The 27,460-nt window shown below is 42.8% G+C and overlaps 2 protein-coding genes across 2 annotated transcripts in view; one reads left to right on the forward strand and one right to left on the reverse strand.

Moving 5' to 3' along the window:
• Positions 1-5,849: 5,849 nt before the first annotated feature.
• sde2 (SDE2 telomere maintenance homolog (S. pombe)) overlaps positions 5,850-27,460 on the reverse strand; it is a 33,574-nt gene continuing 11,963 nt past the window's right edge. Inside the window, exon 7 of the mRNA XM_078542734.1 lies at positions 5,850-7,125. Coding sequence (XP_078398860.1) covers positions 6,910-7,125 — 216 coding nt within the window. The 3' untranslated portion in view covers positions 5,850-6,909. The remainder of the gene's footprint in view (positions 7,126-27,460) is intronic.
• On the forward strand, positions 18,763-26,478 carry LOC144680421 (left-right determination factor 2-like). Its single transcript, XM_078541387.1, has 4 exons — positions 18,763-19,057; positions 19,968-20,211; positions 24,386-24,622; positions 26,157-26,478. Exons 1-4 carry the CDS (start codon positions 18,763-18,765, stop codon positions 26,476-26,478), a joined length of 1,098 nt encoding a protein of 365 aa, XP_078397513.1.

Here is a 27,460-nt window from a genome sequence, read left to right on the forward strand (position 1 = left end):
GAAATCGCACTCATTCAATGGCCCAGAGCACGTCAACGCACCAGCCTAAGTCAAGGCTCCCTGAAACCTCCCTTTGCTGTGCCGGTCCATTCCTTGGTCTCTTTATGACACATCTTAAAGGGAGCGCTGCCTGTTTGCAGCCTGTTAGTTCCCTGCATGGCACATTCCTGATTGCTGGGCAGCCGCACACCCACACAGCTAAGAGGGAACGTTGGTCTAAGGAGCATTTTGTTATGCTTGACTTGCACATTGCCAGGGTGACTTATCTCTGGTTTTTAGAGCCACACAACTGACTACCATTTGTAAGCCTGTCTGGCCCAGCTCTACATAATCACAGACTGGGCTCCAATTGCATGCTAAGCCACTGTGACAAAGACCAATACTTAATCCATTTTATAGGCAGACAAGTGGATCCGGAAAGCACAGGGACTTGGTTTAATTTCAGGAGTCTCCCACTGTTCAAACCTGGTTTTTCAATACTCTGTGCGCCTGACATGCTGGGATAGAACTGGTGTCTGAATCAGTGGCTGGCTGCAATACAAACAAGGCAACAGTGGGATCTTACTGTGCAAACGATGAAGGGACATTATAAAAACAATCCAAATATATCACTGCATTTTAATACAAGGTGATGGGCTCATCAATTGCTTAAGTGAGTTCAGACAGTTGCATAGGCTAGACTTGTATTTCCTCGAGTATAGAGGAGCAAGGGATGGTCTAAATGAGGTGTCTATAAAAATATTTATATAGCGTCATTAACATAATGAAACATTCCAAAATGCTTCACAGGAGCATTATTGTATAAAGCAAAATCTGACACAGCCACAGGAGGAAATAGTTAAAGCTTGGTCAAAAAGGTAGCTTTTTAGAAATGTCTTAAGGAAAGAGAGGCAGAGGTGTATAGGGAGGGAACTCCAGAGCTTGGGGCCTAAGCAGCTGAAGGCACGGCCACCAGTGGTGCAGAAATTAAAACTGGAGATGCTCAAAAGGCCAGAGTTACGGGAACACAGGTATCTCAAAGGGTTATGGGACTGGAAGAGATTACAGAAATAGAGAGGGGTGAAGCCGTGGAATATCTAAAAACAAACCTGAGAATTTTAAAACTGAGGCATTGCTCAACTGCAAGCCAACGTAGGTCATCAAGCGCAGGGGTGATAGGGGATCGGGACCTGGTGTGGCTTAGGACACAGACAGCAGAGGTTTGGATGACTTCAGGTTTACAGAGGGTAGAATGTGGGAAACCAGTCAGAACTGTACTGGAATAGTTGAGTCTTGACATGCAAGAGGGTTTCAGCAGCAGATGAGCTGGACAGGGGCAAAGTCGAACATTTATGGAGGCAAAAAACAAGCAGTATTAGTGGTGGCGCAGATATGTGGGGCATGGTAGCATAGTGGTTACTGTTACAGGATAGTAATCCAGAGACCCGGGCTAATGCTCCAGAGTCATAAATTCAAATTCCACCACAACAGCTGGAGAAATTAAAAACAATTAATTAATAGACCTGGAAGAAGAATAAGAAATAGGAACAGGAGTAGGCCATTCAGCCCCTCGAGCCTGCTTCACCATTCAATAAGATCATGGCTGATCATCTTGTGTTTCAAATTCCACATTCCCATCTGCCCCTTGCCTAACAAGAATCTATCTACCTCTGCCTTAAAAATAAATTTATAAATTTATAAAAATTTATAAATTATAAAAATAAATAAATCAAAACATGATTTTCCTTTCACAAAATCATGCTGACTCTTCCCAATTACCTTGAACTCTTCTAAGTGCCCAGCTATAACATTCTTAATGATCCATTCCAACAACTTCCCCACACCAGACATCAAGCTAACTGGCCTGTAGTTTCCTGTTTTCTGCCTCCATCCCTTCTTGAACAGAGGGGTTATATTTACCACTTTCTAGTCTGATGGAACCTTTCCAGAATCTAGCAAATTTTGAAAAATTAACACCAGGGCATCAACTACCTCATTAGTCACCTCTTTTAAGACCCTGGGATGTGGTCCATCAGGACCCAGAGACTTGCCAGCTTACAGCTCCATCAATTTGCTCAGTACCATTTCCCTAGTGATTTTAATTTCACTAAGTTCCTCTCTCACTTTCACCTCCTGATTTGCAGCTATTACTGGAATGTTTTTTGTATCCTCTATAGTGAACACAGAAGCAAAATATTTGATCATTTCTTGTGCCATTTCCTTATTATCTATTAACTCTCCACTGTCACTCTCTAGAGGACCAACACACACTTTACTTACTTTTCCTTTTTAAATACCCGTTGAAACTCTTGCTATCCATTTTTACATTTCTAGCTACTTCATACTCTAATTTCTTTCTCCTGATTAACCTTTTAGTCATTCTTTGGCGTTCTTTATATTCTGTCCGATCAGCTGTCCTGCCACTTATCTTTGCAGAGTTGTATGCTTTTTCCTTAAGTTTGATGCTTTCCTTAACTTCTTTAGTTAACCACAGATGGTGGGTCCCCCCCCTTAGAATTTTTCTTTATAATAGGAATGTACTTATTCTGAATACTCTGAAATATCCCCTTAAATGTCTGCCACTGCTTCTCTATTGACCTATCCTCTAGCCTAATTTCCCAGTTCACTTCAGCTAGCTCAGCTTTCGTGCCCACATAGTTGCCCTTATTTAAGTTTAAGATACTAGTCTTAGACCCACTCCCCCCTTTCAAACTGGATGTAAAATTCAATCATATTGTGGTCGCTGCTACCTAGGGGTGCCTTTACTCTGAGGTCGTTAATTAATTCTGTCACATTACACAATACCAAGTCTATATATAAGCTGCTCTCTGGTTGCTTCCAGAACATGCTGCTCTAAGAAACTATCTCGAAAGCATTCTAAGAACTCCTCAACCAGGCTATTACTGCCAATCTGATTTTTCCAGTTTATACGTAGATTAAAATCACCCATGATTATTGCTGTTCCTTTATCATAAGCACACAATATTTTCTCTTGAATACTTTGCCCTACACTGTGGCTGCTGTTAGGGGGCCCGTAGACCACTCCCACTAATTACTTTTTTCCCCTACTATTCCTCATCTCCACCCAAACCGATTCTACATCCTGATCTCCTGAACCAAAGTATCTCTAACTATTGCACCAATGCCCTCTTTGATTAACAGTGCTACCCCTCCACCTTTATCTAGCCTATTCTTCTTGAATGTCATATACCCCTCAATATTAAGGACCCCAATAAAATGCTAGGCTCATTAATAATGATCAATGAAACTACTTGAATGGCGTAAAAACCCACCCAGTTCAGTAGTGTGCTTCAAGGGAGGAAACCTGCCATCCTCACCCAGTCTCCTCTATGTGTGACTCCAGGACCCACAGAATGTGGTTAATAACTGCCCTCTGAAATGGCCTAGCAAGTCACTCAGTTGAATCAAACCACTACAGAAAAGCAGTATGGATGTACTTCCAAAATGAACATCATCTTGGTCCCGAGGATTTTGGACATCATACCTGTAGAAGAAACTTCCATTTATGTAGTGTCTTTCATTGCCTCAGTATCTGAAAGCCAATGAAATGTTTCTAAATTTTAATCGCTGTTGTAATGCAGACAGATTCCAAAGCCACCAAGGATACATACAACCAAATTTTGTTTTTGTAATGTTGGTTGAGGAATAACTGCTTGCCTGGACGTGGGGTTGAACTCCCCTGCTCTTCTTCGAAACAGTGTCACAGAATCGATCACAGCTCCCCCGACAGGGCCTCGGTTTAACGCCCCATCTGAAAAATGGTAACGGTGCAGTGCTTCTTCAATATTGCACTGGAGCGTCAAACCTAGGTACGTGTTCAAATCCTGAACTCCAGCCTTCTGACCGAGGGGCAAAAGTGATATCATTGACACCCACAAGTATAAAATTGCAAAGTTAAAAAGAAATGTTTACATAAAAGATTATTAGAATACAGAATAGGTTTCCACAAGGGGTTGTTGACGACAAGTGGCAGAACATTTAAAAGAGTAGATAAAGATTCCTAGTGAAATATTAAAGGGGGCAAGGAAATGGAACAAGAGTAATATCTCCAGTGTGGAACTCATTCTCAGGGTCAGAGAATGGTTAAAGCACAGGAGACCATTAGCCCCTATCGTCTGTGCTGGGTCTCCAAAGAGGCAATTCACCTGGTACCATTCCCCCACCTTCTACCCACAGCTTTGCACACATTCCTTTTCCAATAATAATCCAACTTCCCCTTGAATGCCTTGATTGAACCTGCCTTCACAACACTCTCAGGCAGTGCATTCCAGATCCTAACCTCATGGTGTAAAAATGCTTCACATTACTCCTTTTGCCAATTACCTTAAATCTGTGCCCTCTTGATCCCAATCCTTATAATGGGAACATTTTCTCCCTCTCTACTCCGTCCAGACCCTTCATGATTTTGAATACCTCTATCAAGTCTCCTCTCAGCCTCCTCTTCTCCAAGGAAAACAATCCCAACTTCTCCAATCTATCGACATAACTGAAGTTTGTCAGCCCATTTCGGTGAATGTTTATGAATTATGTTCTGAATTTGGAGTGGATAGCTCTAGTGTGGAGCTAGGACTGGGATTGGAGTAGAAAGTTCCAGTGTGGAGCTAGAACTGGAGTGGGAGTTGGTAGCTAGGGCTGGGAATAGAGTAGCTAGCTCTGGTGTGGAGTTAACCTAGGTCTGATGAACTGTGCCAGAACTTTCAGAATTCTAATTTTTATGATTCTTAGAGATTTCAGGAGTGGAGGAGGGTAAGAAAGGAAGGGATAAAACTTAAAATCTGAATCAGGGACTGGGATATCTGTCAGAAGTTTGGTTGACTTGATCCTGAAACTTTGCTTCCAATAGTGAAATTCTGATGCTGTTCTTTTCAACCAATTCACGGCCTCACGATATCCCTAAAGTGTTGTCATTGCTGAGACGTGGGAAAATGCAGCAGCCGATTTACAGACTGCAAGGCAATAAGCATCCCATTAACTTCATCCCAGATGTTTTTGCATTACAGATACGCAGCCATCACTGTTGCATATAAGTTATCCCCACACTCTACAGTGAACAGGAAGACTCCAAAACCCACAAATGCAAGCAGATCAAGAGTGCAAGTTAAGTCAGAGGAGCTGGTCCTGCGCTCCTCTACAATTGGATCTCCCCGTCACACAGACAACACTGGCACCCAAGAACAAATCTCAAATGGAATACAGCACTGCAGAGATTGTGGTCCCTGGGCCTGAATCAAAATGTGAAGTGTTAAGTGTAAAGCCTCTTCAATATTGGGTGCTATTTTCATGTGGGTTTAGGGAGAGCAGTGCCAGTCAGCTGGCTTCCAGCTGCTCTTGTGCATTAACGTAGCTCTCTAGCAGATGCAGCTTTTTGAGATAAGGACACTGACAATGGCAGGAATTTGGCAAAGTGGACAATGAGTCTACTGCCAGTAGTACAAGACTAGTGCCTCAGGAACTGGTAGTACCAGCACTACTGTGACGCTAGTATAAAACCTGCTTTTGTGTGTGTGTGTGTGTGGGAGGGGGATACTCTCTCTCTGTGCCCAGCAGCCAGCAGGCAAGTGCCTCAGTTGCAGTAAACACATGACGGTTTGCTAAGGCACTGCTTGCAAACACCAGCAGAGAGACTGATCACTTGAAGCATCGATATTTAATGATTAAAGTGCTCCCTAAGGAGGTGCAAAGTGCCAATCAACATGATGCTTAATCACATCTCAGCCTGTGTAACGCAGCTCCCAAACATCCCTCAATCTCTAATGTGATCTCCCTGCAGTACTGTAGTTTTAAGTGCAGAGTTAACCAACTTTGTAATTCTATGATTCAATTAGCACAATAATCACACTGTAATGAGGTTGACTTTCTACAAGGCAGCTTTATTATGGATACCTCCCCATTGCTGTAAATGTTCATCGTGCACCTTACAAAAGCATGTGTTGTACATCTTCCCATGTTACATTTCCATTTCCTCCATTATTTTCCGGTAAAGGGGCAAGGAGAGGTCAGCCAGGTCTTTGACCCATCACCACACACTCAAGTCTTCAAACCAAACCAGTGAGCCCACGCCAACAGGGTTTCAGTTTGTCCAATGTGAAAAGCACACGTGTCCCATATGGACAAGTTGGCTAAGGCACAGGAACAGCCCTCACACCCCCACATTGTCAGTGGGGTTTACCCAAGTAGCTGATAGGACACAGGGAGACTTCTTTCTCACTGCTGGGTCAGAGCTAGCTGGAGCAGAGTTGAATGAAACCTCGTCTTGTGTGGGGACAGACCAATGAGTCAGGCCTGAAGTACAGAACTCCTGGCTGGTTAGACAGCGCAGGTGAGTAAGTAAGGCTCACTGGAGAATGGCTGGATTCCTGGGGCCCATGGAATCAATAGTGGCTGGCACCCATGGGGCTGCACCCCATCAATGAATCAATGGAGCTGGAGATGGAAAAGAAAGAAAACAGAGAAGAAAAATAAACTTTCTTTGCTTCTTTTCAGCATTTTTATGAAAGAAATTAAAAACATAACTAACACAGTCTTAACCCGCAGCTTTCATGTGACTCCGGCTCCAAGCACGGCCCACAGTCAACAGGCAGCTGACATCAAGATACAGATTCAAAGAGGCTAACAATGTGAGTGGATTGTCTGGAAAGTAAAGGCGATGCATTGAGAAGAGATTTGAAGAGCCATTTACTAACTGTCCAGCACACTGAGCTGGTGAAGCTGGTGTCAACACGCTCATCATGAAATCCCAGTTCACATCATTGATATAGTTCAGGAGATTCTGACTTACTGGACAAGAACTTATCTAAAAGGATTCTGGTGTGGAAATAAATTTGATTCTTCTTCCTTTAATTGTCATTTATTCTGGACAGCTCAGTAGGAAGACGTGAAAGCCTTCAAAAACAAATCAATTTGTCGCTCTTACTTCTTTTTCCCTTTGACTGATTTGGCAAACAGCGTCGGATCAATTTTTTCCTTGGACAGTCCCTTCACGGAGAAAAGCCTTGCTGCACGCTCCTGTAAGGTGCCCCCACATTTTAACCCCAGCGTCATCAGCTCACTCTTGAGTCCGTCCAGTCCTAAACTTTCAAGCTCCTCCACAGAGTTCAGTGCCGTCCAATTTTTCAATGCGGGTTCCTGAGGGATGGGGGGAGAAAAATAAAGCACCGTTCAGTCAGTTACTAAAAATTAATCAGAGGATCGAGGAAGAGAAATCACTCACACCACCTGAAAGAACTCAAAATGATAAGTAAGCGTATAGTACCAGGAATGGAAAGCACAGGGAACTCTCCTGATTTTTCAGCACAGATTCATTTGCCTTGAGCCAGAACCATTAGGAATTGTAGAGTAACACAACAGCTCCCTGATGGTGCAGTGAATTTATTCAGGGATTTATTTAGCACAGGGACCAGGAATGCACCAAGTTTAATCCTGTGTTTGTGCTGAGCAGTTCAGTGGCCTCTATGGTCAGTTCATCTGCGGCTGTCACAACAGCTGAGGGTGCAGGAGGAATTCTGCTCATTCTCAAAACAGTGCCATGGGGTATTTTACATCGTCCTGTGAGGGCAGACGGTCTCAATTTAACATCTCATCTGAAAGACGGCGCTGCAGCACTCTCTCAGTCCTGCACTGGAGTGTCACCCTGGGCTTTCTGAGCTCAGACTAGAGTGAGACGCAAACCCACAACTTTTGTGACTCGAGAGCTGAGTGTGCTACCCACTCACTGAGTCACAGAGTTAACTCCATCATATGTGAAAACACCAGTAACTCAGCTGCACTGAGCCATTAATCCAGCTGACAGCAGGTTCCAGGCAGGTTTCTGTAACATTCACTCAAATTGAGTCCACAGCAGAGTCCAGTCGGCACAAGGTGCTGTGCATACAGATGGAAGAACTTTAGAATAATGCACAATGGTTCCTCTGGAGTAATCTATTCAGGGATTAAGTGAGCACAGAGACCAGGAAGGCTGTAAATTCAATCATCTATGCTGAGTCAGTCGAGTTGAGTTCAGTCTGAGATTGGGGACAGGTAGGAGGGCTGTGGTGGTGAAACAGGCGGAAACCAGAATGTGCTCTGGGGTCAGAAATAAAGATCAAAAAAATCACATTAGGCGAATTCTGCTCCCAATCATATCTTAAGGGGCCCATGTAGTTACTGTGAAGGTTCACACAGACAGGAACATATCAGTAATTGCCTCATACTCACAGAACTATGTACAGTACCAGCAGGGAGTCAACCGGAGATGGCACAAGGCAAGAAAGTGGGCAAAAATATACTGGGGGGGGGTGGGGGGGTTGGGCTGGAGGCATAGTGGTAACATCACTGTACTAGTAATCCAAAGGCCCAGGCTAATGTACTGGGGACAAGGGTTCAAATCCCATCACGGCGGTTGGTGGATTTTAAATTCAATTAATTATCTGGAATTGAAAAGCTAGTTTAGTTATGGTGATCATGAAACCATCGTCGATTGTTGCAAAAACCCATCTGCTTCACTAATGTCCTTTAGGGAAGGAAATCTGCCGTCCTTACCTGGTCTGGCCTACATGTGACTCCATACCCACAGCAATGTGGCTGACTCATAACTGCCCTCTGAAATGGTGTGGCACGTCACTCAGTTCAAGGGCAATTTGGGATGGGTAATAAATGCTGGCCTTGTCAGTGATGCCCACATCCCATGAAAGAATAAAGAAAACAAAATGACAGAGTTCCTGAATGGCTGACTCAACACAATGGGGTCAAATTTCCAGTCCAGCTACCTTTTGGAGCAGTTACTGTGGGTGGCATAGTCTTTCTGAATACACTTCAGAATCCAGGCCAGAGCTTTCCACTAACCTTCAGGTGTGCACCACCACCTAGTGGAAAGTCTGAGAATAAACTCTCCAAGTTTCCCCCACTAATCAATCTCCCCCATGCTGCCAGTATGTGAGGGACCTAAGATGCCTCCTGCCATATTGGGGGTGCTTAATGAAAAAGCGAGTTGCTGTTATATTCCAACCTGAGGCATACAACTCTGATCGTTTGCTCAGTTTTCTAAATGAAGACCTATTTAAAAAAGAAAACCTTAGCCTGACAGCATAAAGCAGCAAAGGCTTCCTGGTTAATATTACAAACCTACCTTGTGGAATGAGAGACACAAGCCTGTGATGCCTTCCATAGCTGAATAAACTGCCAACACCCACTGTCTAGATGTACATATGAAGAATGACCACTTCAAACGAGACACAGGAGGGAGATGTGGGATGGGCAGCTTCAGAACAGCAGATTATAAAACATGTACTTACAACCAATACTCCCCCTAAACTGTGCATATCCAACAGTCCCATTTAAGTCGCACAGAAGTAGGATCCTTTAAATTACAGCACATGCAAGGCCACACAAGAAAATTTAAAGGGGTCACATGCTTAAATAAATTGCCGCACACTCCAGAATAAATGTAGAGGGAACTTTGCTTACAAGCTAATTACAATCCTCTGCCACTCGACAAACTCCTTCCAGGAAGCGTTTGTCATCTCACATCCTCCCCTACTGTAGGGAAAAGGCCGAGTTCAGGCTACAAACTCCCACACAAAACCCTTGCACTCCCAGTCCATAGTGCAGGGCCATATTGAGTTATGTTGCACTCTCTTTGCCCAGGTGGAAAAAGAACTGATGTATGGCAGATAGTTTAGTGAACCTCTATCTCACTGGACCCCATTCAGGCAAATTCCTGAACTCAACCCGGTGACCGGACAGTAACCAAGCACCTCACCCCAGCGGGGAGCTGAAGAGAATAGCAACATTGGACATGATCACACAGCTCTCTTAGTCCTCACTTAGCAGTACTGCTGGAGGCTTATACTGCGTCTATCAACAACCTACATACAAACCTGGAGAGAGTGCGCTGCAATATGCAATGGCTTTCAAAATAGGAAGATAGTCAAGAGTGAAGAGCCAAATAGGAATTCGGAAGATTTCCCAAGTACCCATGAATGGTTCCATCCTTTTGATAAGCTAGTCCACGGATGGTGAATATTTTACTTGAAGAATAACTGTGATCGTACTCTGTATGGAAATAGGCTCAGCGTTGTGGAAGACAGAGGGATTTATGAGTGGTGTTTGGGTGTGGGGGGGGGAATGGATTCACAGGACGTTAAAGGCAGCACCGTGGGATAATGCAATTAAACTAATAACCAAGGCTAGGTCAATTGAAAATTTAAAACTTTCATTTATTTTTCATAAATTAAGGTATTAAAAGGTTGCCAGAACCAAGATGGGCAGGTGAAGCTAAGATAAAGTCATGATCTAACTGAATAGGGAATCAGGATAAAGGGCTGAATGGCCTTCTCTTGTTCCTAATGGAGCTAAAGAATATAAACAAGGTGATGGATGATACTATATATTAATGAGACTTCAGTTAAACCAGTGTGCGGAATATAGGGCTGCATACCAAAGGAACGATGTACAATGTAGATTCACCAGAGATCTGCCTGCTATGACGAAATACAGGAATGAAGACAGACTTGGAAAGTTGAGTCTTCTTTCATACTCAAACTGATAGTAAGAACAACATAAGAACATAAGAAATAGGAACAGAAGTAGATCATTCAGCCCCTCGAGCCTGCTCTGCCATTCAATAAGATCATGGCTGATCTGATTGTGTTTCGATTTCTACATTCCCATCTAACCCCGATAACCTTTGATTCCCTTGCCTAACAAGAATCTATCTACCTCTGCCTTAAAAATGTTCAGTGACCCCACCTCCACAACCTTCTGAGGCAGAGTGTTCCAAAGTCGCACAACCCTCAGAGAAGATATTTCTCCTCATCTCTGTCCTAAAAGGGCGACCCCCAATTTTAAAACTGTGCCCCCTAGTTCCGGGCTCACCCACAAGAGGAAACATCCTTTCAACATCCACCTTGTCAAGGCTGTTCGGGATCTTGTATACTTCAATCAAATAGAAAATAAATCAAAATAATCAAATAGAAATAATTGATATTTTCCCTTGTTGATGCAGGAACGCACTCACAACACCTGTCCACTCCATCCAAGACAATCTAATGCATTACTGTCCACAGAGCTTTCTGGTCTGCTTGGTTCTGCATCGGTCCACAGAGGAAGCCTACTCAATGTCTCATGCACTAAAAAAACCAGAGGCATCTGAGTGTCACTCATCCTGTGTGAGCACCAGCAGGTTGAAGTGGAGTTGGGCAGAATGTTTCCTTGTAACTTTTGGGATTTAGAAACAAATTAATTTATTTAAAAAAGCACCTTCCCCACAAAACAAAGATAAACTATTTTCAGACAGCTGATTGATGAATACACTAGTCGACACAGTATACATTGTGCACTGTTTCCACATTTGAGGCACAAGCTATTAAGACACAATCCGAGACTATGGCCTTTGACTGTGAGGGTGGGTCTTTAATGGGGTTTAGTGAGGCAGCAAAAAGGACAAAAAGGTTCAGGGAATATAAGAAATCAATGGTCAATACACAGAAACTAAAACGAACACATGCACAAATGCCAAGAATGAATTAAAACAAGGATTTATAATGTTTAACACCTCAGTAACCAATACAACTGTGGAAAGATAACCACTGAAAGGATATCACAAATAGCTCCAAGATGGAACATCTGACAAAGGACGGTTATCAGCAGCTTCCTTTCATATTAACTTTATCTTGGTGCATTTCCTAAAGCATCACTGATCCAAACAAATGCAAATGTTAACATGACTGCAGCACTATCATGTATTGCAGTGTTAAGTACATCAGTCACACTAGCTGAAAGCTGCTCTGACCCTCACACAGGCACCATTAGAGCGGAGATCTTAGAAGCACTGCCACAATGTGTAAGTGCTGCTGTTATTCCAAATTCGACCCATTTTGCAAGGTCAAGCCCCAGCATTGAAGCAACTCATCCACTTGTTCAAATGTTGTGATTGTAACCCAGTTTCCAACTATGCATGAGATAGGGTTAAGCTTAGATCTGTGATAGCCCATGTAGTTGAGCTGCCTGCAAGTATGCTTACTCATAGCCTCACATAAAGAATGGCCAGGTAGATGGGGTACTGGTGCTCACAGACTCAGCCTAGAAAGGAGGCAACATCATAGACGGAGAGGGAAAAGAAAATCAGAAAAAAGGGAGCCTTTAGATATACATTCTAGAATGCCCTCCTTAAACCTCTTCGGTTTGTCAAGTTCCTGCCCATTTTTAAAAGCCTCCTCGTAATCAGTCACTAAAATTAAATCCAGTCCCACTTGGCCTGTCCTCTCATAAATGAGGCACCCTGGGGCATCTTAACAACATTAAAAGCACCAGACAAGATGCAAATCATTTATATCAGTTATGGAATCACAGAATGGTTATATCAAAGCAGGAGGCCATTCAGCCTGTCGCATCTGTGCCAGCTCTCTGCAAGAGCAATTTAGTTCATCCCAATCCCCCACCTTTTCCCTGCAGCCCTACAAATTTTCGCTCTTCAGGTTGTCATCCAATTCCCTTTTGAAAGATATGATTGAATATGCCTCTACCACACTCTAAGGCATTGTATTCCAGATCCTAACCACTTGCTGCATAAAAATGCTTTTCCTCATGTCATTGTTGGTTCTTTTGCCAATCTGTCTTCTCGAGTTCCTGACCCTTCTATCAATTTCTCTCTATCTTAGCAGAAATCATTGAAGGTGGCAGGGCAGGGTTAAAAAAGTAGTTAAAAAGGCACTGGGAAATTTATACCCTGCCTTTTTTTGGCTATTTACTTTCGTAATGTTTTGATTCTTGTAAATGCTCCTTATGTGTTGCTTTTGAAGAGTTTACTCTGTGATTTTGAACATCTTTATCAAATCTCCTCTGATTAAGGAGAACAAGCCCAAAGTCCCTCATCCCTGGAACCATTCTTGTGAATCTTTTCTGCACCCTCTCTCAAGCCTTCACATCTTTCTCAAAATGCAGTGCCGTGAATTGGAAACAATAGTCCAGCTAAGCCTGGACCAGTGTTTTAAAGAGTCCTTACAGCACAGGAAGCTATTCGACCCATCGAGTCCATGCCAGCTGTCTGTAGAGCAGTCCAATCAGGTTCATCATAAATTCCTTGCTTTTGTACTTTCCGCCTCTATTTATAAAGCCCAGAATCCCACTTTAATCACTCTCTCAAGCGGCCCTGCCACCTTCAATGATTTCTGAAGGGGGCCTGTGATAAAGCCAGGTTATAAACGGGCAAGTGAAACCCCAAACACTCCATTCCATGTTCTATTGGATAGCTACAGTTTTCCTGCTACATTCTGTCCTCAGATAACTAGCCCTAGCGCTCAGCTTGCATACCCAACTACCATTTGTTCCTTACTGCTTGTATTCCCTCACAGGCCGTCCTGCACACTGCCCAGTGGAATTCTCTTCCCAAGCCTCTTTATTGAATGCACAGGAACCCCTCTGTAAATGCAAGTGTTTGAAGCTCATCCCATCAGCATGAAGGGATTTCAGGAAGATAGAAAAAAATTAATAAAGTAAATGCCAAGAAGAGTCAGACCCCCATCTCCCCTCCAGCTGACTGGAGGATACAATAGTAAGCGCACAATTTTTTGCACCGTTACACATTTTGCAACCTTTGCGGAAATGTTATGTGGGTCATTAATATGTTATGAGAGCACAAAGGTACAACACGCATCTTGCACTAGCACCAATACATAAAAAATACATAGATGGGGCTCACTATCCTAAATTTTGTATCTTGTGGAAACATAACTGGAGCACAGGATTTCAATCCTGATACCCTGAACTCCAGGGAGTCAGATTTGTGTGTTCATTACAATATGCACATTTGCTTTCTGCAATGATGCAGTTCTACTTCTTTGGTTAGCTGATATGGTCTTCTGGAAGTTCGGGCATGGTGTCCTGGGAGTATGCAAGCTGAGCGCTAGGGCTAGTTATCTGCCCCTCCATGTGGTAGTCTCATCACTGCCCTGTATGACACTGTGCCATATACTCAGCCTACCTGCAGTCAGACCAACACACCGGATTCAGCATTAGTTAATGCTGGAGACAGTCCGTGGCTATGCTGGAGAAGACATCCCCACTGACCCAACGAAGGGTGAACTCTACAAGCCAGGCTCTACCACCTTGAAGAACAAGGGCAGCACACACACGGGAAAACCAGGTTGACTCGTAAGTATATCACCATTCCTTTATCATCACTGAGCCAAAATCTTGGAATGCTCTTTCTAACAGCACCTGGGGAAAATCTGTACCATATGTACATAGTGGTTCAAGGATGGGTATAGCCGTTCAAGGCAGTGGTTCACCATCACCTTCTCGCCACCTAGGGATTGTCAATGAACGCCAGCCTTACCATGATGCCCACATGCCGATACTGAGCTTCAAAAGCACATTTGGGCACAATTAAAGTCCTGATTACAGCTTTGTGAACTGTGAAATGTCTCAGTGTTGTCAATGATGTGCTGAATTCTACCGTTAATGGGGTAGAGTTTAAGCACTGGCAGTTTTGACATATTGCAAACCCCAATAATTTGTTTGAGTAAAGTGCAAGTCTCTTAACGCTCTTCCATCAGTGAAACAGGGCTTGACCATTCAGCCCCTCGAGTCTCTTCTGCCATTCTATTAGATGGTTGCTGATCTGTATCTTAATCCCAGTTAACCACCTTGATTCTATATACCTTGAGGCCCTTGTCTAACAAAAATCTATCAATTTGTGATCAGAAATTTTCAAATGATCATCAGCATTAGTAGCCTTTTTTGCGAGAGTTCCTGATTTCCACTGCGCTATTGTATGAAGAAATGCTTCCTAGTTTCAATACTGAATGGCCTAGCTTTAATTTAAGATTATTCCCCCTTGTTCTGGATTTCCCCACCGCCACACGAGGAAATAGATTCCCTGTCTACCCTTTCCAACTCATTTGTTGGAAAGGGCTTAATTAGAAAGCTTTCCTTCAATGGTGTATGAGTTTGTTTTTTTTCTCTCAGGACACTTATTTGCACACGTTAGTTTTCACTCTGCATCCCAAAGTCAAGTCGGAGTAGTTAGCAACAAAACGCCAGACCGACTGCTGATGTCTCTCAGCCCCTCATCAAACACAAGTGTACCATGTGGATGCGTATTCCAGGAGCTCCCAAGTTAGACGGGGATATTCCTAGCAGCAGGAATGTGGATTGCAGGCTTTCACAGGCTAGTGATTATCCTTTTTGATTGCAGGATTTGTGAGCAGTCCTTTGTAATGCTAACGGAAAGTCAAGAATTTATAATAGTGAGGCTACTACTTACTGTGCGTGTGCAGCCAAGTAATGCTGCTTGTATTCTGATTCCATTTGTTAGGCGAGTTAGAAAAACACTTGTTTTTGGCAAAAACTTGTGTGTGCAGATGTTTGATATACTGTAAACCGGGCAAGATCTGGCATGGAGTTGTCATCTTTACCTCCCAGTCTAAAGTCACAGAGGCATAGGCTATGAGATTTGAGTTGATGAATACAGATGAAAATGATCTTTGAAAATTAAAAGCAGAGGGAAAAAAAAGACGCTTGCTATCCTGACAGGTCAGTCTGTATCAGAGTTAGAAAGGCACGCCCTTCATGTGTGCCTTTCACAACTTCAGGGTGTCCCAAATGGCTTTACAGCCACTGAAGTGCTTTCTAAAGCACAGATGTAATATAGGAAACGTGCCAGCCAATTTGCACACAGCAATCTCCCACAGGGCATTGGTTAGCTCAGTTGGCTAGAAGGCTAGCATGTGGTACAGCATACGCCAGCAACGTGGCAAGTTCAATCCCCGTAACGGCTGAAGCAGTTCTCAGGGCCTGCCTTCTCGCCTTGCCTCAGTGATATCATGGCATAAACCACGATTAGCAATCCCTGGACAATGAAGACACTACATGAAGAGAGAGAATCTCCCATTGACAGCTGTTTTTAAAGTGTAGTTGGTTGATGAATAAGTATTGGCCAGGGCACTTAGATAGAGCCTTGGTTTAAATGTGTTATCCAAAGACAGCACCTCCAACACTGCAGAACTCCCTCAGCATTGCGCTGACCATGTTTCAAGCACCCCTGTTAAACCTTCTCTCCATACTGCTCGGAGTCTCGCTTTGATCACTGTGATGAGCCAGTGTTTTAAAGATACTATTCTCTTCTCTATTTCACCCATCTCCCTCTCTCTTTGCAGGTTGCAACAAAGTTCAGAAAACATGGCGAGTTATTTTAAGGAGTCAAATATTCCTCCTCTATCATTTTCCTACTTGCAGCTCTCCGTGTTATAGGCCTCTGCCCGCGATATAATACAAGTGCCTCCCAAATAACACCGCAACAGCATGTGTCAACAACAACTTGCATTTATATAACCTTGCACCTTATATAAGTTACAACCTTTAAATAGTAAAATGCCCCAAGGTGCTTCATAGAAGTGACTATCAAATGAAATTTGACACAAAGCCACACCAGGAGACACAAGGCAGGATGATCAAAGGCTTGGTCAAAGAGGTAGGTTTTAAAATGTGTTTTAAAAGGAGGTAGAGGAGGAGCGGTTTAGAGGGGGAATTGCAGAGCTAATGGCCCAGACAACTGAAACCATGACTGCTAACACAGGAGTATTTATTTTAGGGATACGCAAGAGACCAGAATTAGCGGAACACAGAGATCTCGAAGGGTTATGGGGCTGGAGAAAGTTACAGAGATAGGGAGGTATGAGGGCATGGAGGGATTTGAAAATAAGGATGAGCAGTTTAAAATCATCGTGTTACCAAACTGGAAGCCAAGGTAGGCCAGCAGCCACAAAAGTATACAGGGTACATGAGCCATCCTCACTTCGAGCACCGACGTTGGTTTATTTCTCACCCCATTTCTGGCTAGCCCAGGGGTACTGATACCAATCACAGTACTCTGAATGCTGCCCCAAATGAGGTCAGTTAATTCAGCGCACACTGGCTCGGAGATCAATCTCGGATCTTCTTGGCCTCGTGCTCTTCAGCCTCGTTAGGTAAACTCAGAGCCACTGGCAGGGTTAAGTTTATCTTTATTACCCTTTCATTAACAGCTGTTGATCATTTGTGGCCGACTGACAAAAGAAGACATTCCCTTTACAACAATGTATATTTGAACAGTTGGTAGACCGTCTAAAGCAGTAATTTTAATCATAGTATATTGATTTGCTACTTCCTAATTCATTGCCAGTTATCTATTGCCTTATTTTTAATTATTTTAATGAAGCACTAAGAGTCTGACAACATTAGCACCATATTCAAAAATGGTGAGAAATGGATTGAATATATGACTGTATATTCCACTCCTTTACTGGGTCAGACATACCATGGAATTGGCAACTGGCTTCCCCACAGTTGAATTCTCTATCACAAGTAGTTAAGGTGACTAGCATGCAAGAGGAATCTAGATAAGCACACCAAGAAGAAAGGAATAGAAGGTTATGATGATAAGATTATATAAAATTGGGTAAGCAGGAGGCTCCTGTGGACTATAAACTCTGGCACTGACCTGTTGTGCTGAATGGCCAATTTTAACATTGTAGATACAATACAATTCTATGCAATTCTCAGCCCCTCACTGACAAGGCAGCATTAGAAGTGAATTTTCATCACTATTGATTGCAAGGAAATTTGCAACAGCACAGCAGTGTGATAAAACTACTGAGCTGCTCTCATCTTCAACCACCTCTCCCCAGTCCTCATCAGATCATAGCTACTTAGGCAGATGCAAATGTGCACACAACAAAATTTATCTTCCATGTGAAAGCCTTTAACTTAATCTTATACAGAATGTAGTGCATGCTACATTTATTTGCTGCCACCTTTAGACCCATCTAAACTGTGGTGTGGGCAGTATCCTGGCCAAAGCTTTGCCAATATCACTAACTGGTCACCACAGTATGGGCAAAAGCAAAATTTGCCTCCCCTCTACTGTGCTGCTCCACTGATAGTGACTTTGTGATGTTACAAACACTCACTCAAGTGTCACAGTCAACTTCAGAACCCCACATTATCAAAACTTCATAATTCTGTTTGTCCATGGTCCTCTCTCTGTGCTTTGTGCGTATTGCTTAATATGAAACTGCTTCATGTAGTCTCAAGTTCCCCTGTTTATCTGATCTAGGCTAGGACAATACAAGTAGCATCAGTGCCCCTCAATTAGTAAGAAGGGAAAAGGAAAACAGCTCAAGTTTCTGCTTCTGGTCGCAATCCAGAACCTTTGCATGTGTGTTAACACTGGTAATAGATGGATAAATTTGACACCAACGTTAACATCGATTTAAAATGGGCTGATCTGATGTGAACGCCCCCTTTGCAGCCAAGCAGCTGGTGAACACTCACCGACCAGGGTCACATATGGATCATGGGTGATGGGCTGACAGGTCCTGAGTCACTGTACCTCAGCACAAGCCACCACACCTTTAAGGAAAGGCAGATGTAAGGGACAATTAAAGAAAAGGAATATAGACAGACATACTCACACAGATTTTTGTGTTTGCTATACATTTCACATGGGCTAGCGCAGTCTTTTGTAAACATTCAATGTGTTTTTTAATTAGCCCAGTCCCCTGTTTAATTTGCAATTTTCAGAGGTTAGAAGGTGCCAACCAAATTTAACGGGTGTGACTTTGACGCCATGGTCTTTGATGTCTGGTCTCGTTATATAATCCGTTTTGTCTGGAGTACAGCAGCTCCTTTAAAAACTCAAGGGCGACCATCAGTTTAAGAGAGAAGGCAGCCAGCACTTTTATTTGGCAGCTATATGAGGGGTGGGGGAAAGGTGAAGTCCCCAGTCATATCGGACCTTCCAAGAACATGGCCAGAACCAACAACAGCTTGACCATTGTGCTGCTTGGCTTTGTCTTGTTCATGCTTCAGGCAAAGCAGGTGAGTGGAATCTGCCATGACAACATTAAGCACACCATGCTTCGCAAACTGGGGCTAAGTGAAGTGCCGCAGATCGAAAAGAGAGACCTGGAGAATGCAATCGTCCCAGCTCATGTGAGGAACAAGTATATCACCATGCTGCGGCTCTACAAGGACAAGGAGAGGAAGCGAAGAGCCCTGCCCAGCCTGGCTGGCATTTTACGAGGAATTACAAGCAATACAGGTAAATTGGTTTTAATTCACTGGTTTATTTCTGGATCCGAGGATATTAACCTCACCAACCCACATATCTTTACCAGGGGCACTGCATGGCTTTGGGAAATGGCTTATGGTAAGGCACTACAGCCAGCGAAGGGAGATGCGTATGGTGGGTATATGTTGGAGCTCATTCCTTGAGTTTATGCTGCGGCAGTCTCCCCACTGTCAACTGCACTCCACAGCATAAACGCCAGGAAGAAGCTCCAATATAACCTCAATGCATACAGTGGGTGTAAGAGAGTCAGTTTGAGTAGATGCAGAAAGCTAGCACCCTGGTTCCTGCACCTGCGCAATGACACTTATCACTTCCCTGAAAAGTGAAAAGGATACTTAGGGAACGGATCCCTAGACAGAAACGGTGTGAACTCGACATCTTAAAAGATACGTTTCTAGGTTACCTCATGCAGGTGGTCATTCATTACATGCTGGTAGGATGCTCAACTATGGAAGGCATCACAACTGGGCCTGTCCTCATCTGATGCAAACAGGAAAATGGTCATGGGTGGGAACCCTGGCTGAAATTTGTCAACACAGTAACTATCAACAATGGAGCTACTAAGTGCTTCAAAATAAGGGTGTACTTTAAGTGTCTTTTTTAAAAAACTGTCAGGATTACAATTTGTTGATGTTATTCAAGCTCCTCAGCCTTGTCTGGGGCTGGGGTCACAGGAGGCAAGGAGTATGGAAGAGCTTTACAATTAGAGCTGCAAATTGATGAGTGATTCACAGCTAGGCGAATTACAAAGGATGTAGCCAATTTCACACTGTCTGGGATACGGTTAATTATCAGAAATCTTTTGAGGCAATATTCTCAGGCAATCGAGTGGAAACGAGATTACAAACCGCCTTATCTGTGCTTTGCTCCATTTCCCCAGATACGACAGGAGACGTGCTTTATTCGGACCCCAGCAGGCAGAGGCTGGTTTTTGATATGAAAGGGCTGATCCCTGAAAACAGCGAGGTGACCATGGCGGAGCTCAAACTCTTCAAGAAAGGCATCCACAAGGGGGAGCTCCCTCCCAGGAGACACAGCCAGCCGGTTAACAACGCCAGGGTCAGCGTGTACTGGGTCAAGATTCTGGCTGACGGCAGTAACAGGACCTCACTCATAGACTCCAGGTAAGAACAAGAATAATGTGGGAATATAATCTGATGTTTGGCAGATCTTTAACAAAAGGCCAATTTTGTTTTTTTTTAAAAAGAAAAGTACCTGACATTAAAGCCTCGTATTTGTCGAGGTTTTTTTAGTCAACCATTTGTGACTCATTCTGTACTTGGCAATGTTTTTTAAATCTATTAATTCTCAAGATAGTGGGCATCATTTGATGCCTAAGTGATGGGCCCCTTTTTGAGCCACAGTGGTACAAAGAGCAGGAAAGGATAACAACAGATTGTATGATACAAAACATGCAAGAGATTTCAAAATCAACACAAACAATTTTTGCTATTATATTAGAATACTGATAAGTGAGGTTACCAAAGAAAATAAGAAAATAGCAGACATAGTAAATAATGACTTTGAGACCATAAGACGTTGGAGAAGTAGGCCATTCGGCCCATCGAGTCTGCCCCGCCATTCAATAAGATCATGGCTGATCTGATAATCCTCAACTCCACTTTCCTGCCTTTTCCCCAGAACCCTTGATTACCTTACTGAATAAAAATGTCTATCTCAGCCATAAATATACTTAACGACCCAGCTTCTATAGCCCTCTGCGGTAAAGAATTCCAGATTGACTACCCTCTGAGAGAAGGAATTCCTCATCTGTTTTAAATGGGCGACCTCTTACTCTGAGATTATGCCCTCTGGTCCTAGACTCTCCCACAAGGGGAAACAACCTCTCAACATCTACCCTGTCAAGCCCCCTAAGAATCTTATATGTTTCAATAAGGTCCCCTCTCAATCTTCTAAACTCTAATGAGTACAGGCCCAACCTACTCAACCTCTCCTCATAAGAAAATCCTTCCATCCCCGGGATCAACCTAGTGAACCTTCTCTGGACTGCCTCCAGTGCCAGTACATCTTTCCTTAGATAAGGGGACCAAAACTGTTCACAGTATTCTAGATATGGTCTAACTAGTGTCTTATATAGTTTTAGCAAGACTTCCCTATTTTTATACTCCATTCTCTTTGAAATAAAGGCCAACATTCCATTTGCCTTACCTATTACCTGCTGAACTTGTATGCTAGCTTTTTGTGGTTCATGCACGAGGACCCCCAAATCCCTCTGTGCTGCAGCTTTCTTCAGTCTTTCTCCATTTAAATAATATTCAGCTTCTCTATTCCTCCTGCCATAAGTGCATAAGTGCATAACCTCACACTTTCCCACATTATATTCCATCTGCCACGTTTTTGCCCACTCACTTAACCTGTCTATATCCCTCTGTAGACTCTGGTCATCCTCACCACTTGCCTTCTCGCCTATTTTTGTGTCATCTGCAAACTTGAAGATAGTACATTCATTTCCCTCATCCCAGTCATTAATATATATTGTAAATAATTATGGCCCCAGCACTGATCCCTGTGGCACTCCACAAGTTACAAGTTGCCATCCTGAAAATGCCTCCTGTATCCCACACCTCTGTCTTCTATTAGTTAGCCAATCCTCCATCCATGCCAACACCATGGGTTCTTATCTTAAGTAGCCTTACGTGTGGTACCTTATCGAACGCCTTTTGGAAATCCAAATAGATTACATCTATTGGTTCCCCTTTATCTATCTTGCTTGTTATCTCAAAGAAGATTTGTTAGGCATGATTCCCCCTTCGTGAGGCCATCCTGAGTATTTTTTAATTCATTTATGGGGTGTGGGCTTCGCTGGCTAGGCCAGCATTTATTGCCCATCTCTAATTGCCCTTGAGCTGTTGGTGGTGAGCTGCTTTCTTAAACCACTGCAGTGGAGGAAAAGGAGAGTATATTGAACATCCCAAGGAAACTAATATTGAATAAGGGCGAGGGACTCAATAAAACTAATGCAAGCAAATAGCAATAATGAAGAAAAAGATGGCAGTAAAGAGTGACCAATCCCCAGGGCCAAAAGGTTTCCATTTATGCTTTAAAGGAAGTCTAAGTGAGAATATTGGAAGATTATGATTAGTGCAAGTACAAAGTTCTTTTGATTCTCGATCCTTCAGATTGGAAAACTGCACGTCATTTTGCCATTTAGGGAGATGACAGAGAAACCAAGGAATTATAGATCAGTAGCCTAAAATCTGATAACAGGAAAGAAATTTCTTATCTCAGTCCTAAATGACCCTTAACCCTTATTCTGAGACAGTTACCCCTAGTTCTAGACTCTCCATGCTTTTTGTTTTTTCACTCTTCCTACCAAAGTTGGATATAATTTCACACTTCTCCACATTATACTCCATCTGCTACTTCTTGCCCAATCACCTAGCCAGCCTATGTCCCTTTTCAGCTTTATGCATTCTCCTCACAACTCACTTTCCCAACTCGCTTTCTAACTTCAACCCAGATAGATTAGATTCATTTTGATGAATCTGTTCTGATGAAGAGTCATGCGGACTCGAAACGTTTACTGTATTCCTCTCCACAGAGGTTGTCAGACCTGCTGAGTTTTCCAGCTATTTTTGTTTTTGTTTTAGATTCATTTTCCTCATCTAAGAGAGAGCAACCAAATAGCAGGAACACGTGCATTTAAAAGGGCATTGGGGAAATACTCAAAACAGGACATGGAAATTTTTTTCCTCCTCAGATGGACCCTTTGCTGAGATCAGCAGGGATCTTATCAGCTGAGTCCAATTCTATCCTCACAAGGTCCTCTGTCCCTCTCCTCCTCACATGCTTCAGTAAGATCCACAGGGTATAATAAAGAACAGGGATATCAGTCAATCTGTTTTCCCCTGCACACAACTAGTATTTTAAGTTTTATGTTTGAATTTTTGCTCAACATAGTTTTTTTTAAAATGACACATACAATGTTCTCCCCTCCAACTTTGAAGGCACCAACTCCTTGTCAAACAACTAGGCACACTCTGGGTATCTTTCCAAAGTGACTATTATTCACGTGAGCTTTACTTGGTGGTATCAGAGCTCTATTTGACCACCTAAACATAACAGCTAAGACCATCCCATCCTCAAGCAGGGTCAATGGAAGAGCAATCAGGAACTGGAAACTCTGGGCAAGTACATTTCCTTTCCTGGCCTGAGGCTAAGCAACGAAAATAACAGTGTCCCCAGAGTTCATCTAGCTCAGCACAAATCAGGTTGAAACTTGCTCCTTTTTTGATGGTACAGCTAGTCCCTGAGCTACTGAGAAAGATTTGTAGACTCAACTTTTCATTTATATCAAGAGAACAAAGATAAATAGATGATAAACTGGGCCTTGTCAAAGTATTTAAAAAATACATGGTGTAAGGTTTACATGAGGTAAATCCCAAGTATTACTTTAAAATGAGGAAGGGTAGTAGACGGCAAGTATAAATAAATAGAAAAATAAAACAGAATAGAAAAGTGAATTTTATTTTACACAAAAGAACTAGAGGTAAGGTGTGAATATTACATGTATCACAATTGTATTGAAGCACCTCAAAGTGCAACACGATCTATGTAGACAACTTAATTACCATTGCACTGTCTAACTGTCTGTTATAACCATTATGAAATGTCTGTAATGTTCATTGATTGCACTGAAGTGCCTCAGGGTACGACATAATCTATGTGGAAAACTTTAATATGATTGCACTTTTTGTGATGGCCATTCTGTAATGCTTTGCAATGTTCTTTCAGATATTTTATGAATAAAGTATATTTTTGCAAAAAAAATACAGAAGTAAGATGAGGAGAATTTTATTTATGCTGTGAGTTACGAGTATTTCGGATTCTCCCCCCCCGAAAGGTTCCTAGAAACAGTCGTGGGCTACAAAAGGGAATTGGATAAATACTTGGAGGGGCAAAATCTTCAGGCTCTGGGGCAAGACCAAGGGAGTGAGACTAACTGGATAGTGCTTTCAAAGTGCTGGCATAGACACAATGGGTTGAATGGCTTCCTCCTGTGCTGTAGGATTCTACAAAAAGTCATGACAGAAATTAGAATGAGAGAGACACGAAGTTCAGTGAGCCATGTTGTCCTTTTATTTTATCCATGTTGGTAATCTGGCTAATCAAATTTAGAGAACGACATGGAACATGGGATTGTTACTTACGTCTTTTTTGAATAATGGCTCAGCAATGTGGTGCAGTATTTGGTTGCTGGCTGATTGTGTTTTTAAACTGGAAAGGTGAGGGGAAAGTAATGAACTAAACAGCTTTCGCTTTTGCTGCAATTTGCAGGTTGGTTCCAATCCTCGACTCTGGGTGGAGAAGTCTAGATGTCACTCAGGCCGTGCACTACTGGATGAAGACTACAGATAAGCCCATGTACCTGGAGATCTGGATTGAGGCGGAGCGAATGGGCAGCTATGCAGCTAAACTGGCCAAACTGGTGCACTTTACCACACAGAATCCCGCTGACCAAGTCCTGGGCAAACCAGAATTAGTTGTCTACACTCTCAACCTTGAGGAATATGGGTAAGCCTTCATTCAAAGCCATTTTTCTGGAATAACAGCCAATCCTCTCTCCCATACAACTTACTCCAATAAATCTCAATTATTACACCTGCATGGTTTTATTTATTTACCTTTTCATGGGACATGGGAATCACCATTTGTTGCCCATCCCCAAGTGCCCTTGAGCCAAGTGGCTTGCTAGGCCATTTCAGAGGGCAGTTAAAAATCAACCACATTACTGGGGGATCTGGGGTCACACATAGGCCAGGTCAGGTAAGAATGGCAGGTTAGTGAACCAGATGGGTTTTCACAACAATCAATCGTAGTTGTTATGGTCACCATTGCTTAGACTAGCTTTATATTCCAGATTTATTATTTGAATTTAAATTCCAACAGCTGCCATGGTAGGATTTGAACCCATGTACTCAGAGCATTAGCTCCGGGCCTCTGGCTTACTAGTCCAATAACATTACCACTATGCCAACTCCTCCCCCTCATAATAATAGGAACAGAGGATTTTCTATCAGATGGAGTTCTCCTTCCTGTCCCACCAGCTTGACTGGTTTATTTTAAGTGTTTACTTTTAGAAACATTTACGGCATTCACTCTTCTATTCCTTCCATTTCACTTCATTTGTGCACAATGTAAGTCAGCCAGGGGAAACCCATGGAACATGTTGAGTCCATGGGGTCAGCGTCAGAGATTAGTGCTTAGAAAACAGTTATTCCCCTCTTCCTTCTCAGCATTTGAGACTGGAATAAAAAAGCTCTCCCTCTTGCTGCAAAAATAAACAAAATTTAGTCTCTGGTCAGTTTCTCTGGTCAGTTCCCAAATAACAGGTAACGCAGTCTTTGTTCAGTTCCTAACTGACAGACAGCAATGAAGCAGAGAAACTTATAAGTGGTTCTTCCACTTTCGTAAGTATTTGTTTTAAGTGCGTCTGTTATGTTCTGTGGAAAAACAGATAATCCCTGTACAACAGCAGGGCTCAGGGTACCAGGAACATGCAAACTGATAAACCCATTTCATCTCAATTTAACTACAGTAAAATGGTGCAGCAACACAACTCTGAAACGTTTAGTGACCAGTCCTAATCAGCAGCTATTGACTTAAAAACAGAGCCTCAACCTTCCCTCTGCATAACATTAAAACTGCATAGTCACAAAGAAGCAGCAGGCAGCTAGCTACCAGTTATTTCAAGGTTACAATCCAATTAAGAGGTCTGAGCCACTAAATCTCCCCTCCTGCAGTTCGGAATGTCACTTACATCTTATTGAATTACAGCCTTCTGGGTCATTTAAACCAGCCATTATCCAATATTTAATCAATGTGTTGTGTGTTTCTTAGAAATTAAATGGCCATCTCTTCCAACCAAATAGCTGCAAATTAGTTTCTCAAAGGTAGTCACTAACTATTGTACTTTTTATTTCATATTTAACACTAAACCAACAAAACAGTTCATTGCAGTCTATTCTATGAAATTTACTCCTGCTTTGTCTTACAGGCAATTTTTCAACTGACTAATACATTTTTGCTATTTTTTTTCAATATCTAGGAGTACTGGGGAATGCGGTGCAAAGCAAGGTGGGACCTGCTGCAGGCAGGAATACTTCATCAACTTCAGGGAGCTGACCTGGACCCAGTACTGGATCATCGAGCCCCCCGGCTACCAGGCCTTTCACTGTGGGGGGGGCTGCAAGCAGCCACAGTGGCCCTTTGAGTATGGTGAGAGGAGCTGCGCGGTGGTGGAGAGCGCCTCACTGCCCGTGATGTACCTGGTGAAGAGGGGCAACTACACCGAGATCGAGGTGGCAGAGTTCCCCAACATGATCATCGAGAAGTGTGGGTGCACCACAGACAATGTCTCAGTGATATAACAGCAACCTCCGTGGGTTGATATTTCCTTGGAGAATGCGCTTCTCTTAAAACAATGCAGAGATGCACAATTCAGAAGCACTTTATGTAAATATTGTAATTTGAAAATGTATATTTTTGCTATTTCTGCTTCTTCCTTTTCACAGGAGACAGTGATATCAATAACATTAAATTCACCTATCAGTCTGTGTTATAATTCCCTGCAGGGTAACGAAGGGGCAGGCAGGACATGTGAAAATTCAAATTGCACCAGTAAAATCTTCTTTTGGTTCTGTCCTGAGCTTATTCTTGAAGCTTTCTTACATGCCGAGCGGTATCAGATGAGGATAGAAAGAGGATAAAAGTTTCTCCACACGGAGGGGACAGATGGGCAATTTTATTACTCCCTGATTAGCACTGTCCTTGTCCAGCTTCTTCAGTGTTGCCATAACACGGACTGTGCAAATTCACAGCACCAGCAGCTTTAGTGCAGTGCAGAATGGCACAATTGGCAAGCCATCCGGATATTACACATTAATCCAGCAGAACACAAGCAAAGTCTGTACAATTATTTAATAAACACAACTAACTATAATGTGGGGATTGAAGGCAATAAATAACTGAATCTGCTGGGATTTTACAATGGTGCAGCAGATTTTTTTTTTGTCATTTCTGTTACTGGAGCTAGGCCACAAATCACCAGATTCACTGAATTCCATTTAACAACTTGCCAAGGTGAGATTTCAACTTTAAGCTTTGGGTTGTTCATCCAACACCATATATTGTATCCATTCTGAACATGTTAGGAGTAGACCCTGCATTTTTACGAAGGAAAGGAATAAATGATTCCAGGAATATTTTGTTCATGACCCTGCAAATCATGGCTGCCATTTAGTCATGGCATTCCTGTGCTAGGTTGCAGTTATCCGCATTTGTCGAAAGCAGACAACTGGATTCACACGATAACAGCAGTAGGTTTGCACATGCAGAGTCTGCTAACACATC

Source organism: Cetorhinus maximus, chromosome 5 (assembly GCF_964194155.1).
Source record: "Cetorhinus maximus chromosome 5, sCetMax3.hap1.1, whole genome shotgun sequence".
Taxonomy (NCBI): Eukaryota; Metazoa; Chordata; class Chondrichthyes; order Lamniformes; family Cetorhinidae; genus Cetorhinus; species Cetorhinus maximus.

What these genes read in the sequence shown, in the direction of transcription:
- LOC144680421 (XM_078541387.1), top strand. Translation starts at nt 18,763, where the DNA reads ATGGCCAGAACCAACAACAGCTTGACCATTGTGCTGCTTGGCTTTGTC. An exon ending in ACCTCACTCATAGACTCCAG is followed by an intron (nt 20,212 to 24,385) that starts GTAAGAACAAGA and finishes TGCAATTTGCAG; the next exon opens with GTTGGTTCCAATCCTCGACT. An exon ending in CTCAACCTTGAGGAATATGG is followed by an intron (nt 24,623 to 26,156) that starts GTAAGCCTTCAT and finishes TTCAATATCTAG; the next exon opens with GAGTACTGGGGAATGCGGTG.